The sequence below is a fragment of the Capra hircus genome, chromosome 3 (genome assembly GCF_001704415.2).
Source record: "Capra hircus breed San Clemente chromosome 3, ASM170441v1, whole genome shotgun sequence".
Lineage (NCBI taxonomy): Eukaryota > Metazoa > Chordata > Mammalia > Artiodactyla > Bovidae > Capra > Capra hircus.
In genome coordinates this window covers 70,197,041-70,217,861 of record NC_030810.1, presented here as the reverse complement: position 1 = coordinate 70,217,861, position 20,821 = coordinate 70,197,041, and the positions used below count along the sequence as shown (strand labels likewise).

The 20,821-nt window shown below is 35.9% G+C and overlaps 1 protein-coding gene across 4 annotated transcripts in view; it reads right to left on the bottom strand.

Moving 5' to 3' along the window:
* Window positions 1–20,821, bottom strand: part of MTF2 (metal response element binding transcription factor 2) — a 74,987-nt gene that overhangs the window by 21,056 nt on the left and 33,110 nt on the right. For 2 of the 4 annotated variants that reach the window (XM_005678091.1, XM_013962622.2), the window contains 5 exons: window positions 5,519–5,717; window positions 5,318–5,399; window positions 1,416–1,511; window positions 1,078–1,178; window positions 536–684 (listed from right to left, as the gene is read on the bottom strand). In XM_005678091.1, the coding sequence (XP_005678148.1) occupies window positions 536–684; window positions 1,078–1,178; window positions 1,416–1,511; window positions 5,318–5,399; window positions 5,519–5,717 (627 nt within the window). Of the gene's footprint in view, window positions 1–535; window positions 685–1,077; window positions 1,179–1,415; window positions 1,512–5,313; window positions 5,400–5,518; window positions 5,718–20,821 lie in introns of all 4 variants that reach the window. The other 2 variants (XM_005678093.1, XM_013962623.2) reach the window with 2 other exon arrangements.

Genomic DNA, 20,821 nt, shown 5'->3' with positions numbered 1-20,821 from the left:
ATACCTAGAACTTTTAACAGCCTCGTTATATCGTCAGACTATTCCTGGAAACACTCCATTTTGAAATCATGGCACCATATTTCAAGAGTAAACTTTCAAAAACTGAAGAGCAACAAAGATAGAGTTCATAAAGAATGTCTGATGTGAATGGAGATTTTAGCCTAGATGAGAGAACACTTGGTATGTCACTCAGAGAGTGGGAAATATGATTATTGGACTTAACTATTTTAAGAGCTGCCTCTACAAAAAATAAGATGGATGGGTTTAGTTTCAAAGAGCAGAACTAGAACCAGTGATCAGAAATTAAAGGTAAATTTCTAAACATTCTTAGAACTGTTTGCTGACTCGCTTATTCAGCAAACATTTAATGGTAGATAAATAAAACTATGGCCTCTAATCCTCCCTAATTTTCTTCATTGATACTTTCATGCATTTACAATTCACTATCACTCTGATACCATAATCATTAACAAAAATAAAGTAGATAATATACGCAACTAAAAATTAAGGGCATTAAATAACTGTATTTACTTACTCTCCAGGGCCTCCACAATAGCAGTAACATTGCTGGACATTGGTTTTATGACCTGCATCCCATTCAAGGTCTGCCACACTATAGGGTAATGTCTGCTTCATGACTTGCAATGCTTTGGCATTTGGTCCTTTCTTAAGCGCACCACCCCTCTATATTAGAGGGAAAAAGTTATTTAAAAGAGTGAAGGATAAAATTTTAAATATAATTCTCTAATTTTAAAATGCTTCTGAAACTTCCAAAGAAATCTGCACTCTAAATTTCTTACCATATCACAAACTGTTTGACCAATAATAATCTTTATTTATTTTGTTGTCTTTTCTTTCAAATTATTGCCCCAACTCCAAGACCACTATCAGAAAATAAGTGCAAGAATAGTTGCAAGTCACTTAAGCATCATTAGTCAAACAATAAGCAGTACCTCTTTCTACCCAGCACTGACTGCTCATTTCATTCAGATAAACTTTCAACGTACACAATCGTTACGTTGATAGCGCCTTACAAATTTCCATTTAGGGCATTAGCCCAAAACACTTAAAAGATACCTTTGTTGTTGTTGCAAAAACACACTGTCGACAGAGCCATTTTTCATCTGAATCAATCACACTGGAATCAATATGAGGTGTGTGACACAACTGATGATATCCTTAATATCAAAAAAAGCATAAAGCAAATTCTATTTTATTAATAAATACTGCAACACAATTTAAAGAAGGCATTTTAGTATTCTCTTTCCTACATTAATATATTTAAAAGTGATGACTAAACTTATGGTAAGAGCTTCAAATTACCAACGTAAAGAGTTTTTAATCATTAATGATCAACAGGGGCATTAAGTATACAACAAAATGTTTCCACAAGATTAAAACAAATCAATGCTTACCTTGGCCACACTTATCACATATAACCATTTCATTGGGAGCTTCTGAATACTCTTCTTGACATATTGTACAGACCATTTCCCCACTTCCAGTGGCTCCTGAAATATTTAAAATATACATAAAGAATTGTTCCATATAACAAAACTATTTTTTTGACGCAGAGAGCAGCCTATGCTGGCAACATCTGTTTCCCAGATCATAATGGTGTTTTCTCAAGGCAAAGTACTATACACAAAACACTATCTCTCTGCTCCCTAGCTCTGTTCTCACCTTTAACTGAAGACGCCTTACTGTCTGCTTTCACAATTTAATCTGCCTTTTGGCAAAGGGCATAATTTAAAATGCTCTCAGGCAGGATCCCTTACCATTCACTTCCAGTGTTTCCACCATCCTGGGAGGCGGGAAAAGCCAATGTTTTTGAACACTAGAACAACTCTCCAGAACACACACCTACCCATGTACATGTACTCACTCACCCTACACTGCCTAACATCATGAGACTAAAGAAAAGGGGCAAGGAAGATCCATCAATGACTCGTTACTCTCAAGTTAAAGAACATTTATTTTTATTCACTAATTTACAAAAAGGAAAGGCTGAACATTAATTATCAGATCTCCAGCTTCTGAAATATGGCAACATGGTATCAATCTACCCTAAACAATATGACACTGCAACAAAAATGAGGGGTTCCATCATTAATTTTTTACCTGAATAAGTTATTTCTTCCTTAAACATTTATATTCTAAAAACAATTTTATTCCACAAAATTTAGAATTTCATCACTTTTAACACAATTATAATAATCTCAATTTCAATATACATAAAATATTAATACACACATATTTTATTCACATACTAACAATAATAAAAATGTATAATTTTGTGCTATGAGCCAGCACTGTTAGGCTCTTGACAATATTACTTTGTTTAATTTTACAATTTATTAGATAAATACCCTATTTATAGAGAAGAATTAAGACTCAGAAAGATACAGGAACTATAGTTCAAGGACCCTTAATCAAGTATCAAGGGTAGAATTTAAACCCAGATACACCATATTCTCTCCACTGTGAGCTGTTTCTTTTCATTAATACTATATGCAATGTTTCTTCCATCAAAAGAATTTTTCACACTGTAGGTTTCAAAGAGTGTAACTTTTTTTTTTTTAATTTGGCTGCGGGATCTTAGTTGTGGGTTCTAGTAAGTCGAACCCAGGATTCTTGCGTTGCGAGCATGGACTTTTAACCATTGGACCACCAGGGAAGTCTCTCGAAAGTCTAACTTCTAATAGTTGTATGCTATTCTTTCCAGTAGAAATAACCAAATTTACTTTTTTATGACTATTCTTAGATATGCAGGTTACCAAATTTTTTGCTTGTTTTTTCCATTTTTCCATTATTGTTTTGGCTCTTGTCCTCTCTCCTCTCCTCTCAGGCTCTGTTCACATAGCTGGATGTGGCTTCCCACAGTTTCTCAGTTTATAGCTCCAGTCAGGAGAGCAACCAGACTGCACCTAGAACCTCTCAGTCCAAATCTGCAACTTCCTGGAAAAGGAGCAATAGGCCCAGATTGCAGTAGGTGCCTGATCTCTCATTATAACCATGTAGACTGGTGTGGGGAAAGGCAGTTCCTCAGAAAAGAGGGTGCTGATCCAAAAGACGTACGTGTTCACCTCAAGAAAACAATCCTGAGGAAGCAGAGAATTGCCTTTAGTTGTGATATTCAGTATGTCTTTTTTACCATCAAGTTTACAAAAACTTTCTGTGTAGCTTATTAGCCTTCTTAGTCTCCCTGACTCTAAGCCCAAATGACTATAAAGCCATTTCATCTTAGATGTGCCCAATTTTTTGTTGTTGTTAAAGCTACAGGAAACATTTTTTATCTGGATTTTTTACTTCTGAATTATTTCTTTTGAGTAAACTGCTACAAATGAATCTGTTGTATAGATGAAAGCAAAGAAAACATTTTTATGCATTTAATGCATTTTTATGCATTTATTGCAAATATCCAAAATAGAAATTTAATATTGCTACCAGCAGTGTACCATATTCACAGAAACCATAACAAATAGTTATTAAGATCAAAATCCTTTTAAAATTATTTAACGGTTTTAATTGTTATCTGTTGCAATGCACATTGCTTTGATTACTAATATGACCATACATTGCTTTTATTTATGTAAATTTTCTAAAAGAATCTTATTAGATGAGTGAAACTACTATAATTTATTAAGTCATTTTGATATATAACTACTATATGCAGGATTCTTACAGGAAGAAATCTATTAAAGCTACACTCCACACTGACATCTGCCATAACGCAATTTCTAGGTTCACTTACTCATTCTATAGCAACTCCAAGTTATATGTGTGCAAGTTTCTAGGTGTTAGAAAGAATTAAATGGCCCAAGAGCTATCTAAGAATAGTAAAAGGAGCCAGCAAGGAAAAAACAATCAGAGGCCACTGAACTGACATACTGAGTATGCCACATGTAGAACACAACCCCCTCACTTCCACGACAACTTTCTACCTCTGTGTACAATTGGTTTTCTCCTTCCTTTATGGAAGGAAGGATGAGAGAGAAGGAAGAAAGAGAAAGATCTTATAGTTAACTCACAGGAACCTCAGAAAGGTGGAAAAGTTGAAAGGGACACATAGCTAGAATCAGTTATCACATGTTTCAGTTCCACCAGAAGGATCCATATTTACAAACTAAGAAAAGGGGGATAATTCTGTATGCAGGCTAATAAGAGCTATTCAGTATCACTACTATTGGAGACATCCTATGCTCCTCCTATTCCTTTTCTCACTGACTCCTCAAGTTGAGATTCAAAACATCATGTAGTCCTTTAAATTGATCAGTCCTAAAAACTGGAAAACAAATTTCTCTAGGAAAACATTTTACTAAAGTTAACAGCTATTGAACTCTCCATCTAATTCCTAAGTACCATGTATAAAAATGGCAACTAGAACATTCCAATTCCATTACCGAAACTTTTTATTCTTTAAAAAAAATTAAGAGTGAAATCAAGAATATGAACACAGCCGTAACCTACCATAAAGTCGCACCTCAGATTCAAATTAAAAACCCAGTTGATAAATACTTGAAAGAATTTGTCTCCTTTCTACATAAGGAGATATAAAAATATCTAAGTGGAGACACATTAACAAATTACAAGAATACCAAAACTGGGGCTTTAGTTTGCAGCTAAAGTACTTGCACTTTTAATATTCATAATTTTTCATAACTATAGCACTTTCATGAAACAGAGACCTGGGAAAATGCCTTTATTTAACAGATTTAAAGGGCATGCAACAATTATAGTTTGCAATAAAAAGCATTACAAGAAACATACCTATAACCAAACCAATGCATACCTGTATTCACTTCTACTTGCATCCAAATATAACCTAGTTTTCTCATCTAAATATAAAAACTCATAGCTAAGCAGTAATTTTAAACTATTCTTAAGGATGAGTATTTCTAGTATTCTAAAGCTATTTAATATATCCTAATCCCCCAAAACATCTGGCAAATAGTATGCTCTCAATAAATATTAGCTCTCTATATAACTTCTTACTACTACAGGCAAGTAACAGTTAAGGTGAAGCCCAAAGTATTACTCATATTAACAGCTAAAATTTTTCTTCGAAGTTCTTAGAAGGGCCCTAACAGTAATTTATACATGTGCATCTGTCCTCTAATCTACTCTTATCAACAGAGCAATTCTTGATTTTCTTATCATCTATAACACAGATAACTCCTTAAAGACTGAATACCACCCTGATTTTTTTTTAAGTTATCTTAATACACTGTACTGAAGAGACAACACTAGAAAATGACAAGTTGAAGAAAATAAAACTTTACTGTAAATCATGTCCAGGGGAAATAGTAGCACCTGCCTGTTTGAATGTCCTTCCAGAGAACCCAGGATTTAGAACTGTCTTCAAATATGATGAAGCAGCTCTGTTTCAATATGTTTATCTGGAAAAGAGGAAAACTTACAGTGATTTCTTTTAAAATCAAAAACAATCTTAAATTTAAATCCAAGATTATTAAAAGTTTACTGCAAAAACAGCAAAAGATGTATTAAGGTAACTTGCCTTTTTGATAGTTCCAAGATAAAACAAGCCATCTGACCATCTAGCTAGGACATCCTGACCCTCTTCAAATTTACATGCTGGCTTTTTGACTTTATGTCCATCCTGTAAAGACAGCTTGGTCAAGGATGTTGGGGTCTTTTGGTTTCGACGTAAAGGAGACCGCTTGTGGACCAGTGAATTACCTGCCCCTGTAGAGTCTCTGTTTAGGAAATAAATAATCACATATAAGACTGATACTTATAAAGCTTATTTTATACCAATCATGTATTTATCAAAATGTTTTATCCATTAAAAACCTTATAATTAGGGAAAATACTAACAAGTACCTCTCCAGAAACAAAGAAGCTTAAAACAAAATTATAGCAGTTGTCAATATTCATTCAGTGTCAACCCAAGGGAGGCCAGGATTCAGCAACCACTCCAAGGTAACACATTCAGGGAAAGCTATAATCAAAATGACAGCTATAAGTTGAAGTGGGCAGGCCATGGTTATGAGCAAAGGATGCCCTGAATCTCATATTTAGGTTTTTTTAAGTATGTGTGTATTTATTTATTTGGCTGTACCAGGTCTTAGTTGCAGCACACAGGATCTGGGATCTTTAGTTGCAGAATGCAAACTCCTAGTTGAGGCATGTGGGATCTAGCTCCTTGAACAGGAAGGGAACCCAGTTCCCTGTATTGGGAGTGCAGAGTCTTAGCCACTGGACCACCAGGGAAGTCCCTCATATCTCTTTAGATAAAACAAAAGAAGCTGCATGACATAATTTCATAAGCACTCGATAAAGAATAAGAATGATTATGTCCACTACTACATATACGATAAACAACAAGGACCTACTACATAGCACAGGGAATGATATTTAATATCTTGAAATAACCAATAATGGGCAAGAATTTTAACAAGAATACATATATAGGGATTGCCCTGGCTGTCCAGGGGTTAAGACTCAGCACTCCCAATTCAGGAGGCACAGGTTTGATCCCTTGTCAGGGAACTAAGATCCCACATGCCGCCAAGCCAAAAGAAAGGAAAAAAAAAGAATACATATATACACACATATATGTATAACTGACGGAGAAGGCCAATGGCAGCCTACTCCAGTACTCTTGCCTGGGAAATCCCATGGACAGAGGAGCCTGGTAGGCTATAGTCCACGGGGTTGCGAAGAGTAGGACACAACTAAGCGATTTCCACTTTCACTTTTCACTTTCATGCACTGGAGAAGGAAGTGGCAACCTACTCCACTATTCTTGCCTGGACAATCCCAGGGACAGAGGAGCCTGGTGGGCTGCCCTCTATGAGGGTGCATAGAGTCGGACACAGCTGATGCAACTTAGTAGCAGCAGCATGTATAACTGAATCACTTTGCTGTACATCTGAAACACTGTAAATCAACTATACTTCAACTGAAAAAAGATTATGCCACATGTAGTTAAAATATACTAACCAGTGACTCTGGGTAGTTGGGTATATTTAACTCATTGGAACGGTAGTCATGACCTCCCTAAAGGGTATCACTACTGAATGAAGCCTTGTTCACTGATGGGAATGCATCACAGTCCCTCAAGTATACTAACTTCTAGAAGTGAAAAAAAATACTGAGAGCCACCAATTTTTACAAAATCATATTCAACCGAGAGGCCAATTGTAAGATCACTTACATTTTTTAAGCATAAGACCCCAAAATTATATACTCCAAAATTACATTGTGACATATATCAATTACTGCATAAATAGCACAGCACACCACTATCAGCCTTCATAAAGATAAGCAAGCAATATGTGTTTGGTCTCATCCTCCCAATTTAGACTTTTAACTAATTAAATGTACAATAACATGTAAAACTAGGTAGGTGATCATTCTAAAACAGTATAAAAGTTAGGTAAAAATGAAGTAAGTAGGGAAGAAAAAATAGTTTCCAATTGGGAATACCTATTTTCAATACCTAAGGATACACAAATTCTGGGAAATTCTGTCACAAACCACAACATGAATAAACCCTGAAAACATTACGATGAAGTAAAAACAGGCAGACAAAAAAGACAAATAATGTATAATTCCACTCACATGAGGTAATTAGAGTAGTCAAACTGATAGAAACAGAGAGTAGAATGGTTAAGTTCCAGGGGTGTGGAGTAGGGAGGCGTGAGAAGTTAGTGTCTATATACCAGTGGATGATTCATGTTGATGTATGGCAGAAACCAACACAATACTGTAAAACAATTATCCTCCAATAAAAAATTTAAAAACTAAATGAATAAATAAAGGGCATAGAGTTTCAGTTTTAAAGATATACTACATTCTAAAAATATCCAAAGGAATAGTGACTGATATTCCACATTTGCTAAAAAAACATTAATCTATGTAACCAAGAAGCTAAACAAACTCCAAGCAGTATAAATTCAAAGAGATCTACATCTAGACAAAACACAGTAAAAATGTTGAAACCCAAAGAAAATCTTGAAAGCAGGAAGAAAAATAATTCTTCACATACAAAGAAACCCCAGTAAAGCCAACTTCTCAGAAACAATGAAGGCCAGAAGGCAGTGAAATAGCATATTCAAAGAACTGAAAGGGAGGAAAAAACTGTCAATCAAGAATTTTATATACAGCAAAACTGTGCTTTCAAAAATGAAGGTGAAAAAAAGATACTTCCAGATAAACAAAAACTAAGAGAATTTGTTGCTAGCAGAGTTACAAGTAATAAAAAAGTTCATAGGGTTGAAATTAAGTAAACCAAAGTAGAAATTCAAACATGCACATATGTGTACACACACACAAAATAAAAAACAAAGAACACTAGGAAAGGTAATTAATCATGAAAGTCAGTATAAATGCATACTTACTCTAAAGCAAACATATGGAACAATATGTACATAACTGTATTGTTAGGGCTATGACATACAAGAGTGTAATATATTTGACAATAACTGCACAAAAGACGGTGGGAACAAAACTGTATTTAAGTAATGACACCATATAGTAGCTCCAACCCATAAGGACAAAGCAAGAAAATAAAAAATGGTGAGTAAATACAAATGAAAAGAATGTCAAGAAAGTATCTACCATATAACCCAAGCAAGTCATTATTTCAAGTAAAAACTGATGTTTCATGAAAAAGCTACTAGTTCAACCAGCAACTCAATGGCACAAATATGTTATATGGATTTCCTATTCTGTCACATATAATATTAAAAATCTAAACTCAAGATTAATATTAAATGAAAATAATGTTTCATCAAGAATGTTCTCTGGTAGTATAGTGGTTAAGAATCTGCCCACCAAAGCAGGGGACAGAGGTTCGATCCCTGGTCTGGGAAGATTCCTCGTGCCTTGGGGCAACTAATCCCATTTGCCACAACTACTGAACCCATAAGCCCTAGAGTACACGCTTCACAACAAGAGAAGCCACCACAATGAGAAGCTTGTACATGACAACCATAGTAGCCCACACACAGCCACGAAGACCTAGCACACCCAAAAATAAATAAAAATTTTAAAAAAGAATGTTCTTAACTGCAATAGGGTTTTCTGTGCTTGTGTAGTGTTTTTGTTTAACTGTGAGTGCTCAAAAATAAGTAATACGAGCATACATTGGTGCCTTGTTTCATGCTAAGGCATACACTAGTTTGACCAAACACTGTTTTTACACAATCATACAAAGGTCAATACAGTGGGAAAAGCAAGTAACATATTAGTATTATCATGAAAACAGCTAGGACCTTGCAGACCACCTGAAAAAACCCATGGATCACATTTTAAGAGTCATGCTCTAAAGATATATATCACCATATACTGTTGTCAGGTCAGCATCAGCTGAAGAAAAAGCTCTTCAATACTATAATTAGATGATTTACAAGACTTAAAAACCTGACAAGATGAGTGATAGAAATAAAAATGGAAAATGAGTCACTATAATAAATTTTATCAGCAGGAAAGATCCATGTCAGGCTGAGAGTTTTCTCTATCCAGACAGTGAAACAAAATCTTCAAATCACAGTATGAAAATGACTATTAGCAAGCAACTTTCTAGAAAGCTATAAATTCAAAGGTCACAGAGAATTTGCTTCCCTTAAAGAAACTAAAGCCTGAGCAACATAATTAATTATGTGTGAGAAATAACCTCATCAGAATGCCAAGGAGACTACAAGGACCTAGAACCTTCCAATTCTAGAGTGGAATATGTACAAAATTGCAACTGCAAACATTTCCAGATACACTAGTATGCTCTGCCATTGCTTCACCAAATTCTCTCCCTTTTTAACCTTTGATGGCAAGGTCTGTCCCCATCTCACTCTCTACTATATTACTCCTACTACACAATAAGCCCTTAGATCATAAGAAATAAACCATTAAAAAATTCTTTCCACTCCTAGTGTTTCCACCCTGATTTTACTAATATTTCTGGCACATCGTATATTAACAATCCTTAATCCAGTAACAGATGCCCTTGATTCCTTATGTCTTACTTCCAATATAACCTTTTTCCCTTCTCTGCTCTTACAGTCGTCTCCCCATTTAGTGTGAAATTAACTGCAACACACACCACCATTCTCCCACCCAAACATTCTACCAAAACCAGGAAATGTGTGTTACTCTTCTGACAGCTGTAGCCTCATTGCTCTGTTATAGGGTACAGTACATAAAGCTCAGAAAGATTATATGGACTTTATAAAGTTCAAACTCAATTTAAAAAAAGCTATGTAAAGTAACATTTTTTTTTCTAAAAATATATGCCAAAATAATCTCAGTTTTGCTCTAAGAATAAGAATAGACTCTAGTTTACACTCTAAGGAAAATGCACACCAATATTTTATCAATACAAACACACAGAACATAAATCGTGTATTATCTGAAACTACTTTAATAAAGATATTTTGTAAAAGTATTATCCTACTTTAAAATTCTTCTTCCCAAAGAAATTTTAGAGAAAACAAAGTAAGAAAGGGTAAATGACCCATAACACTGAACACAACTCAAACATAACTAGGATAAACAATGTACATCTTCCCTTTTCCCCTGTTACTGTCACTGATTACTTCCCTCCTGTCCAGAATGTATCCATTATTAGAAGTTAAACATTTTTCTAATTTTAGAATGTATTACTTCCTTTCTGATTACAAAGGTAAACACAGAGCTGGTTAAATAAATAATATAAAAATATACATTCAAAAATAAAATTCCCTTCACTGATCATCTGAAACTATCGCAACATTGTTAACTGGCTATACCTCAATACAAAATGCTTTTTGCATTAAAAAATAAATATAAAATCAAAAAAATAAAAATAAAAACTTCCCATGCTACTTCCTCCCACAAAACAAAACTATTCATCTCATTTTTCTTATGTATATAATCTACATGTAGATATAATTTACATACATGATAATAAAAGTTAGAATATTGTATACACTGCTCTGTAATTTTTCTCACATAACAATATATCTTAAATCAATGTAATGTCCATCTGTATGAATATAAAACTATGTAAGATAATCTTTACAACAGTTGCTAAGATCCTTTCCAACTACCACACAACTGAGGAACATTTAGGATTTTCCAATGTTTTAGTATTACTATCACAGGTAATAATACAAAGTTCATCCCTTTACACTTTAGTTTTAAAGCATTCCAAATACTATATAGCATAAATTCAAAAAGAACTGCTGTATCAAAAATATGCATTTTCCCCCTTTTATTGTAGAACATTATAAATACATGCAAAAAGAAGAGATTAAGAAGTGGCAATACACTGAAGAACTATACAAAAAAGTCTCAACAACCCAGATAACCATGATGGTGTGATCACTCACATACAGCCAGACATCCTGAAGTGTGAAGTCAAGTGGGCCTTAGGAAGCATCACTAGGAACAAAGCTAGTGGAAGTGATAAAATTCCAGCTGAGCTATTTAGAATCCTAAAAGATAATGCTGTTAAAGTGTTGCACTCACTATGTCAGCAAATATGGAAAATAGCAGTGGCCACAGGGCTGGAAAAGATCACTTTTCATTCCAATCCCAAAAAAGGGCAATGCCAAAGAGTTTTCAAACTACTATAAAATTGTGCTCATATCACATTCTAGAAAGTTAATGCTCAAAAATCCTTCAAGCTAGGCTTCAGCAGTATGTGAAACTGAGAACTTCCAGATGTAAAAGCTGGGTTTCGAAGCTGCAGAGGAGCCAGAGATCAAATTGCCAACATCCACTAGATCATGAAAAAGCAAGGGAGTTCCAGAAAAACATCTACTTCTGTTTCATTGACTATGCTAAAGCCTTTGACTGTGTGGATCATAACTGTAGAAAATTCTTAAGAGACAGGAGTACCAGACCACCTTACCTGTCTCCTGAGAAACCTGTATGCAAGTCAAGAGGCAACAGTTAAGAAATGGACATGGGGCAACAGGAACATATATATCAATAATTACTTTAAATGTAAATGGATAAAATGCTCCAACCAAAAGACAGAGACAGGCTGAATGGATACAAAAACAAGACCCACGTATATATGCTGTCTACAAGAAACCTAAAGACACATATAGACTGAAAGCGAGAGGATGGAAAAATATATTCCATACAAATGAGAAGCAAAAGAAAGCTGGAGTAGCAATCCTCATGTCAGACAAAATAGACCTTAAAATAAAGAATATTACGAGAGATAAGGAAGGACACTACATAATGATCAAAGGATCAATCCAAGAGGAGGACAGAACAATTGTAAACATCTATGCACCCAACACAGGAGCACCTCAATACATAAGACAAACACTAACAAACATAAAAGGAGAAACTGACAGTAACACACTAATAGTAGGAGACTTTAACACCCCACTCACACCAATGGACAGACCATCAAAACAGAAAATTAGTAAGAAAACACAAGTCTTAAATGATACATTAGATGACATGGATCTCATTATCTTCAGGACATTCCATCCAAATGCAGAAGAATACACCTTCTTCTCAAGTGCACATGGAACATTCTCCAGGCTACACCACATCTTGGGTCACAACTCAAACCTCAGTAAATTTAAGAAAACTGAAATCGCATCAAGCATCTTCTCCAACCACAAAGCTATGAGACTATATATCAATTACAAGAAAAAAACTAAGAAACACAAACTCATGGAGATTAAACAACACGTTTCTAAATAACCAAGAGATTACTGAAGAAATCAAAAATTTCTAGAAACAAATGACCATGAAAACAGGGCAACTCAAAACCTATGGGATGCAGCAAAAGCAGTCCTAAGAGGGAATTTTATAGCAATTCAATCCTACCTCAAGAAACAAGAAAAACATTGAATAGACAATTGAATAATTTTACACCTAAAACTGGGAAAAGAACAACAACAACAAAAAAACCAAACCAAAATTAACAGAAGGAAAGAAGCAGCAGATCCAAGCAGAAATAAATGAAAAAGAAATGAAAGAAATACTAGTAAAGATTAATAAAACTAAAAACTGGTTCTTTGAAAAGATAAACAAAATTGACAAACCCTTAGCAAGACTCATCTAGAGAAAAAGAGAAGAATCAAATCAACAAAACTAGAAATGAAAAAGGAGAGGTTACAACAGACAATGCAGAAATACAAAGGATTATAAGAGACTATTATGAACTATATGGCAATAAAATGGATAACCTGGAAGAAATGCACAGATTCTTAGAAAAGTTCAATCTTCCAAGACTGAACCAGGAAGAAACAGAAATTATGAACAACCCAATTACAAGCACTGATATTGAGGCTGTGATCAAAAATCTCCCCAAAAACAGAAGCCCAGGATCAGATGGCTTCACAGAAGAATTCTATCAAACATTTAGAAAAGAGCTAATGCCTATCCTTCTAAAACTCTTTCAAAATATTGCAGAGGAAGGAACATTTCTGAACTCATTCTACGAGGCCACCATCACCCTGATACCAAAACCAGACCAAGACAACACAAAAAAAGAAAACTACAGGCCGATATCATTGATGAACATAGATGCAAAAATCCTCAACAAAATCTTAGCAAACAGAATTCAGCAACACATCAGAAAGCTCATACACCATGACTGTTGGGTATACTGCAGGAATGCAAGGATTCTTCAATATACGCACATCAATCAGTGTGATACACCATATTAACAAACTGAAAGGTAAAAATCATATGATCATCTCAACAGATGCAGAAAAAGCCTTTGACAAAATCCAGCAACCATTTATGATTAAAACTCTTCAAAAAAAATGGGCATAAAAGTAACCAACCTCAACATAGTAAAGCCCATATATGATAGGCTTACAGCAAACATTATTCCCAATGGTGAAAAACTGAAAGCATTACCCCTAAGATCAGGAACAAGACAAGGGTGTCCACTTTCACCACTATTATTCAACATAGTTCTGGAAAGTCCTAGCTACAGCAATCAGAGAAGAAAAAGAAATAAAAGGAATCCAGATCAGAAAAGAAGAAAGCTCTCACTGTTTGCAGATGACATGATACTGTACATAGAAAACCCTAAACACAGTATCAGAATATTACTAGAGCTGATCAGTGAATTTAGCAAAGTAGCCAGATACAAAATCAATACACAGAAATCATTTGCATTTCTATATACTACCAATGAAAAATCAGAAGAAGAAATTAAGGAATCAATCCCATTCACCACTGCAACAAAAAGAATAAAATATCTAGGAATAAACTTACCTAAGGAGACAAAAGAACTTTAGATAGAAAATTATAAGACTGATGAAAGAAATCAAAGAATGACATAAACAGATGGACAGATATTCCACGTTCCTGGGTAGGAAGAATCGATATTGTGAAAATGACTATACTACCAAATGCAATCTACAGATTCAATGTGATCCCTATCAAATTACCAGTGGCATTTTTCACAGAACTAGAACAAAGAAATTTCACAATTCATATGGAAACACAAAAGACCCCCGAATAGCCAAAGCAGTCTTGAGAAAGAAGAATGGAGCTGGAGGATCAAGATTCTTGACTTCAGGCTATATACTACAAACCTGCAGTCATCAAGACAGTATGGTACTGGCACAAAAACAGAAATATAGACCAATGAAACAAGATAGAAAGCCCAGAAATAAACCCATATACCTACAGATACCTTACTTTTTACAAAGGAGGTAAGAATATACAATGGGGCAAAGACAGCCTCTTCAATGCATGGTGCTGGGAAAACTGGACAGCTACATGTAAAAAAATGAAATTAGAACACTTCTTCACACCATACATAAAGATAAACTCAAAATGGATTAAAGACCTACATGTAAGACCAGAAACTATAAAACTCTTAGAGGAAAAGATATGCAGAACACTGGGTGACATGAATCAAAGCAAGATCTCCATGACCCACCTCCTAGAGTAATGGAAATAAAAACAAAAGTAAACAAGTGGGACCTGATTAAACTTAAAAAGCTTTTGCATAGCAAAGAAAACTATAAGCAAGGTGAAATGACAACCTTCAGAATGGGAGAGAATAATACCAAATGAAACAACTTACAAAGGTTTAATTTCCAAAATATACAAGCAGCTCATACAACTCAATAACAGAAAAACAAATAACCCAATCAAAAAGTGGGGAAAAGACCTAAACAGACATTTCTCCAAAGAAGACATACAGATGGCTAACAAACACATGAAAAGATGCTCAACATCACTCATTATTAGCGAAATGCAAATCAAAACAATGAGATATCACCTCACACAGGTCAGAACGGCCATCATCAAAAGTCTACAAACAATAAATGCTGGAGGGTGTGGAGAAAAGGGAACGCTCCAGCATGGTTGGGGGGAATGTAAACTGATACAGCCATTACGGAAGATGGTATGGAGAGTCCTTAAAAAAACTAGGAATAAAACTACCATATGACCCAGCAATCCCATTCCTAGGCATATGCCCTGAGGAAACCAAAATTGAAAAAGACACATGTATCCCAATGTTCACTGCAGCACTATTTACAATAGCTAGAACATGGAAGGAACCTAGATATCCATCGACAGATGAATGGATAAAGAAGTTGTGGTACATATATATACAATGGAATATTACTCAGCCATAAAAAGGAACACATTTGAGTCAGTTCCGATGAGTGGATGAACCTAAAACCTATTATACAGAGTGAAGTGAGTCAGAAAGAGAAAGATAAATATCGTGTTCTAACGCACGGACACAGAATCTAGAAAAATGGTACTGAAGAATTTATTTACAGCGCAGCAATGGAGACACAGACACAGAGAATAGACTTATGGACACCGGGAGAGGGGATAAGGGGTGAGATGTATGGAAAGAGTAACATGGAAACTTACATTACCATATGTAAAATAGACAGCCAATGGGAATTTGCTGTATGACTCAAGAAAATCAAACAGGGGCTCTGTATCAACCTAGAGGGATGGGATGGGGAGGGAGATCCAAAATGGAGGGGATTTATGTATACCTATGGCTGATTCACATTGAGGTTTGACAGAAAACAACAAAGTTCTATAAAGCAATAATCCTTTCATTAAAAATAAATAAAAATTAAAAAAAAAAAGAAATGGACATGAACAACAGACTGGTTCAAAATTGGGGAAGGAGTGCAACAAGGCTCTATTTTGTCACTCGGCTTATTTATCTTATACGCACAATACTTCATACAGAATGCCAGGCTGGATGAATCACAAGCTGGAATAAAGACTGCCAGGAGAAATAACAACCTCAGATATGCAGACGATACCACTCTAATGACATAAAGTGAAGAGAAACTAAAGAACCTCTTGATGAGAGTGAAAGAGTAGACTGAAAAAGCTGGCTTGAAATTCAACATTCTAAAAACTAACATCATGGCATCCAGTCCCATCACTTCATGGCAAACAGAAACAGAAAAAGTGGAACAGTGGCAGATGCTATTATCTTGGGCTCCAAAATCATTGCGGATGGTTACTGCAGCCATGAAATCAAAAGTCGCTTGCTCCTTGGAAGGAAAGCTATGACAAACCTAGGAAGCACATTAAAAAGCAGAGACATCATTTTGCTGACAAAGGTCCACCTAGTCAAAGCTATGGCTTTTCCAGTAGTCATGTACGGATATAAGAGTTGGACCATAAAGAAGGCTGAGCGCCAAAGAATTGATGCTTTTGAACTGTGGTGCTAGAAAAGACTCTTGGAGAGTCCCTTGGACTGCAAGAAGATCAAACCAGTCAATCCTAAAGAAATCAACCCTGAATATTCACTGGAAGGACTGACGCTGAAGCTCCAATACTTTGGCCCCTAAGCAAAGAGCCAACTCATTAGAAAAGATATTAACGCTCGGAAAGATTGAGGGCAGGAAGAGAAGAGGGTAAAAGATGTTGAGATGGTTATATAGCAATATTGGCTCAGTGGACATGAGTTTGAGCAAACTCAGGGAGATAGAGGAGGAAAGGGGAGCCTGGCATGCTGCAGTCATGGGGTCACAAACAGTTGGACATAACTTAGTGATTGAACAACAATAAACAAAACAAGCACAATGAACCATCAGATATTCACCATCCAGTTTCAATTATCATCTTGTGATGGGTATTTCATTTAAACACCCCATTTTGCCCAAAACTCGCATTACGTATATATTTTAATGTGATACTTATTGTCAAATGAATCTCCAAAACAGTACCAATCAACACTCTGACCGGATCAGAGACGTTACTTGATGGCCCACACCTTCTCCGAAAAGGAGTATCATCCTTTTGCTATTTGACAACACACACACACATACAAGCGTGTTTCTATTTACATTTCTATTACCAAGAAGCTTTTTTCCCCCCATAAATTTGTTAACAATTTGTGTTTTCTTGAAACTCCAGCTGATGTTCTCAGCCTGTTTTTAAAGCTGAAATGTTAATCCTTCCCATAATGATTTTCAAGAGCACCTTATATATTTCTAATACTTTGCTATTATACAGTTGGAAATATTTTCCCCAGTTCATATCATGTAAAAGTGCCTTGATAAATACTTTTTGATCAGGAAATATTACTTCTGGATGCTCAATTGACCCTGGTCAATAGCTACAAAGCTCTATCGCTCATCTTACATCAATGCTAGGTTGACTCTCATGTTTAAGTTAAATTTACACAGAAAACCAAAGCAAATAGAAGAAGCTGGTCCACCTACCCTTTCTTTAAGCTCTGTAGTCCCTACCTTTGCTCTTGAGTAATGAATGCTCAACATTCATTAAACGTCCAGTCCATACCTTCCTTTTTACAGGATGTTAAAAGTGTAGAGAATACAGCTTCTCCCACATGGAGTTGATGCAGGCTAAACTTCACAATATTAGGCAGTTAATCTTTAGCATATTAAGTTCAATGCAATTCCAATTAAAATCCCAGCAGGATTTTTAGAGGTAAAATACTTCAGAAAATTAATGAAAAAAACCAATAGAACTGCTAAATCAACCTTCAACAGGAAGAACAAAGAGGGGGAGACTTGTCCTACCAGATACTGTGATGTATTCCAGAGAAAACTGTTCTGTACTGGTAAGAATCTATAACAGCAATGCAACAGAACAGGTATTTCCAAAACAGATCTATTTACAGGAAACTGTTAATGATAAAAATGATACTACAAATCCATACAGACAGGATATATTATTCATTAAACATGTGTTATAGAAACTGTTTCACTTAAAAGGAAAAAATGTTGTATCCCTAGTTCACAATACAAAAAAAGGTGAACTCCAGATGGACCAGACATGAAAGGTAAAATACTAAACATGAAATCTAATTAGAAAATGTAGAATACTGTTTTGATCTTGGAAATGAAGAAGAGATTCAAAAACATGGAAATATTCTGCAAAGGCACAGATGAAAACAGAACAAAATTTATAGCACAATTATCACTTACGCAAACTTAAAAATGCACATGTAACACCATACATAAGAACACATACATACATAAGAATATTTAAAATATATTAATTATATTCCAGTGGGTATGTTAAGACAATTGGTAAATGAGAGAAGGGATTTGACTGAGGATTGGGGAAACTAGACATACAGTGGCCATAGACTTGGGATGACACTGTATACTAGTGAATACATTATAGGTAACTGAGTAGCAGGACTCAAATCATATCTCAAAATATTCATTACTACTATCACTATTTCCTATTTGCCTTTGGCACAGTGGTAAAGAATCCACTTGCCAAGGCAAGAGATGAAAAAGACATGGGTTCAATCCCTGGGTCGGGAAGATCCCCTGGAGTAGGAAATGACAATCTGCTCCAGTATTCTTGCCAGGAAAATTCCATGGATAGAGGATCCCACTGGGCTCAGTCCATGGCATCAAAAGAGTCAGACATGAATGAGCACACACACACACATTTTACTATTTGACAACACACACATAAAGACTCTATCTATAATATATCTGTACCTATAATGCTATTATTATTAGAGAAGCATTTCATCACTAGTATTGATATCCATCTTGAAAGAAACTGCCTTGATAAAAAGTTTCTTTCCTTGAAATCAAGTGGGGAAAAAAAATTAATCAAGTGGAGACCAAGGATTCTACCCACTCCTTTGTTCGTTTCAGTCGTGTCCGACTCTGTGCGACCCTACAGACGGCAGCCCATCAGGCTCCTCTGTCCCTGGGATTCTCCAGGCAAGAACACTGGAGTGGGTTGCCATTTCCTTCTCCAATGCAGGAAAGTGAAAAGTGAAAGTGAAGTCGCTCAGTAGTGCTCAACTCTTAAGACCCTTGACTCAAGAACTTGAGAACTAGATGCGTAATTCAAATAGTGCGGCTTTCTTTTTCTCCCCAACCCATTTCCCAATTCATCCTGCAGCTAACTAGGAAATTATCTGAATATTACTTGTGACACCGCAAACAGCCTATTTCATCTGTCTGATATAATCTCTGAGGACTACTACAAGGCTAATATTAAAATATATGAGGGATTTCCCTGGGAGTCCAGTGGTTAAGATACTCCTAGAGCAGGGGGCACAGTTCAAGCCCTTATCAAGGAACTAGTATCCCACATTATGCACAACGCTGTAAAAAAAAAAGAAAAAAAAGATTATTGTATATATGTAAAAGAATCACTTTGCTGTACACATGAAATTAACACAACATTGTTAACCAACCTAGGTCTCCTGCATTACAGGCAGATTCTTAACTGTCTGAGCCACTAGGGAAACCCTCAATCAACTATACTCCATAACAAAATAAAGTTAAAAAAACAAAATACATGAGTTATGCACTTGACAGTATAATTTCTCAAAAATGGTAGAAGAAATATTAGAAACTCAATGTCCTTTCAGGTTCATTATTTTTCCTTCAATAAATATTGAATAAGTACTGGACATGGAACAACAGACTGGTTCTAAATAGGAAAAGGAGTACGTCAAGGCTGTATATTGTCACCTTGCTTATTTAACTTCTATGCAGAGTACATCATGAGAAACACTGGACTGGAAGAAACACAAGCTGGAATCAAGATTGCCGGGAGAAATATCAATAACCTCAGATATGCAGATGACACCACCCTTATGGCAGAGAGTGAAGAGGAGCTAAAAAGCCTCTTGATGAAAGTAAAAGAGAGTGAAAAAGTTGGCTTAAAGCTCAACATTCAGAAAACGAAGATCATGGCATCTGGTCCCATCACTTCACGGGAAATAGATGGGGAAACAGTGGAAACAGTGTCAGACTTTATTTTTCTGGGCTCCAAAATCACCACAGATGGTGACTGCAGCCATGAAATTAAGACGCTTACTCCTTGGAAGAAAAGTTATGACCAACCTAGATGGCATATTCAAAAGCAGAGACATTACTTTGCTGACTAAGGTTCGTCTAGTCAAGGTTATGGTTTTTCCTGTGGTCATGTATGGATGTGAGAGTTGGACTGTGAAGAAGGCTGAGTGCCGAAGAACTGATGCTTTTGAACTGTGGTGTTGGAGAAGACTCTTGAGAGTCCCTTGGACTGCAAGGAGATCCAACCAGTCCATTCTGAAGGAGATCAGCCCTGGGATTTCTTCGGAAGGAATGATGCTAAAGCTGAAACTCCAGTACTTTGGCCACCTCATGAGAAGAGTTGACTCATTGGATAAGACTCTGATGCTGTGAGGGATTGGGGGCAAGAGGAGAAGGGGACGACCGAGGATGAGATGGCTGGATGGCATCACGGACTCAATGGACTTGAGTCTGAGTGAACTCCGGGAGATGGTGATGAACAGGGAGGCCTGGTGTGCTGCGATTCATGAGGTTGCAAAGAGTTGGACACGACTAAGGACTGAACTGAACTGAACTAAGTGCCTATTCTAGGCCTGGTGAACGAGACAGTC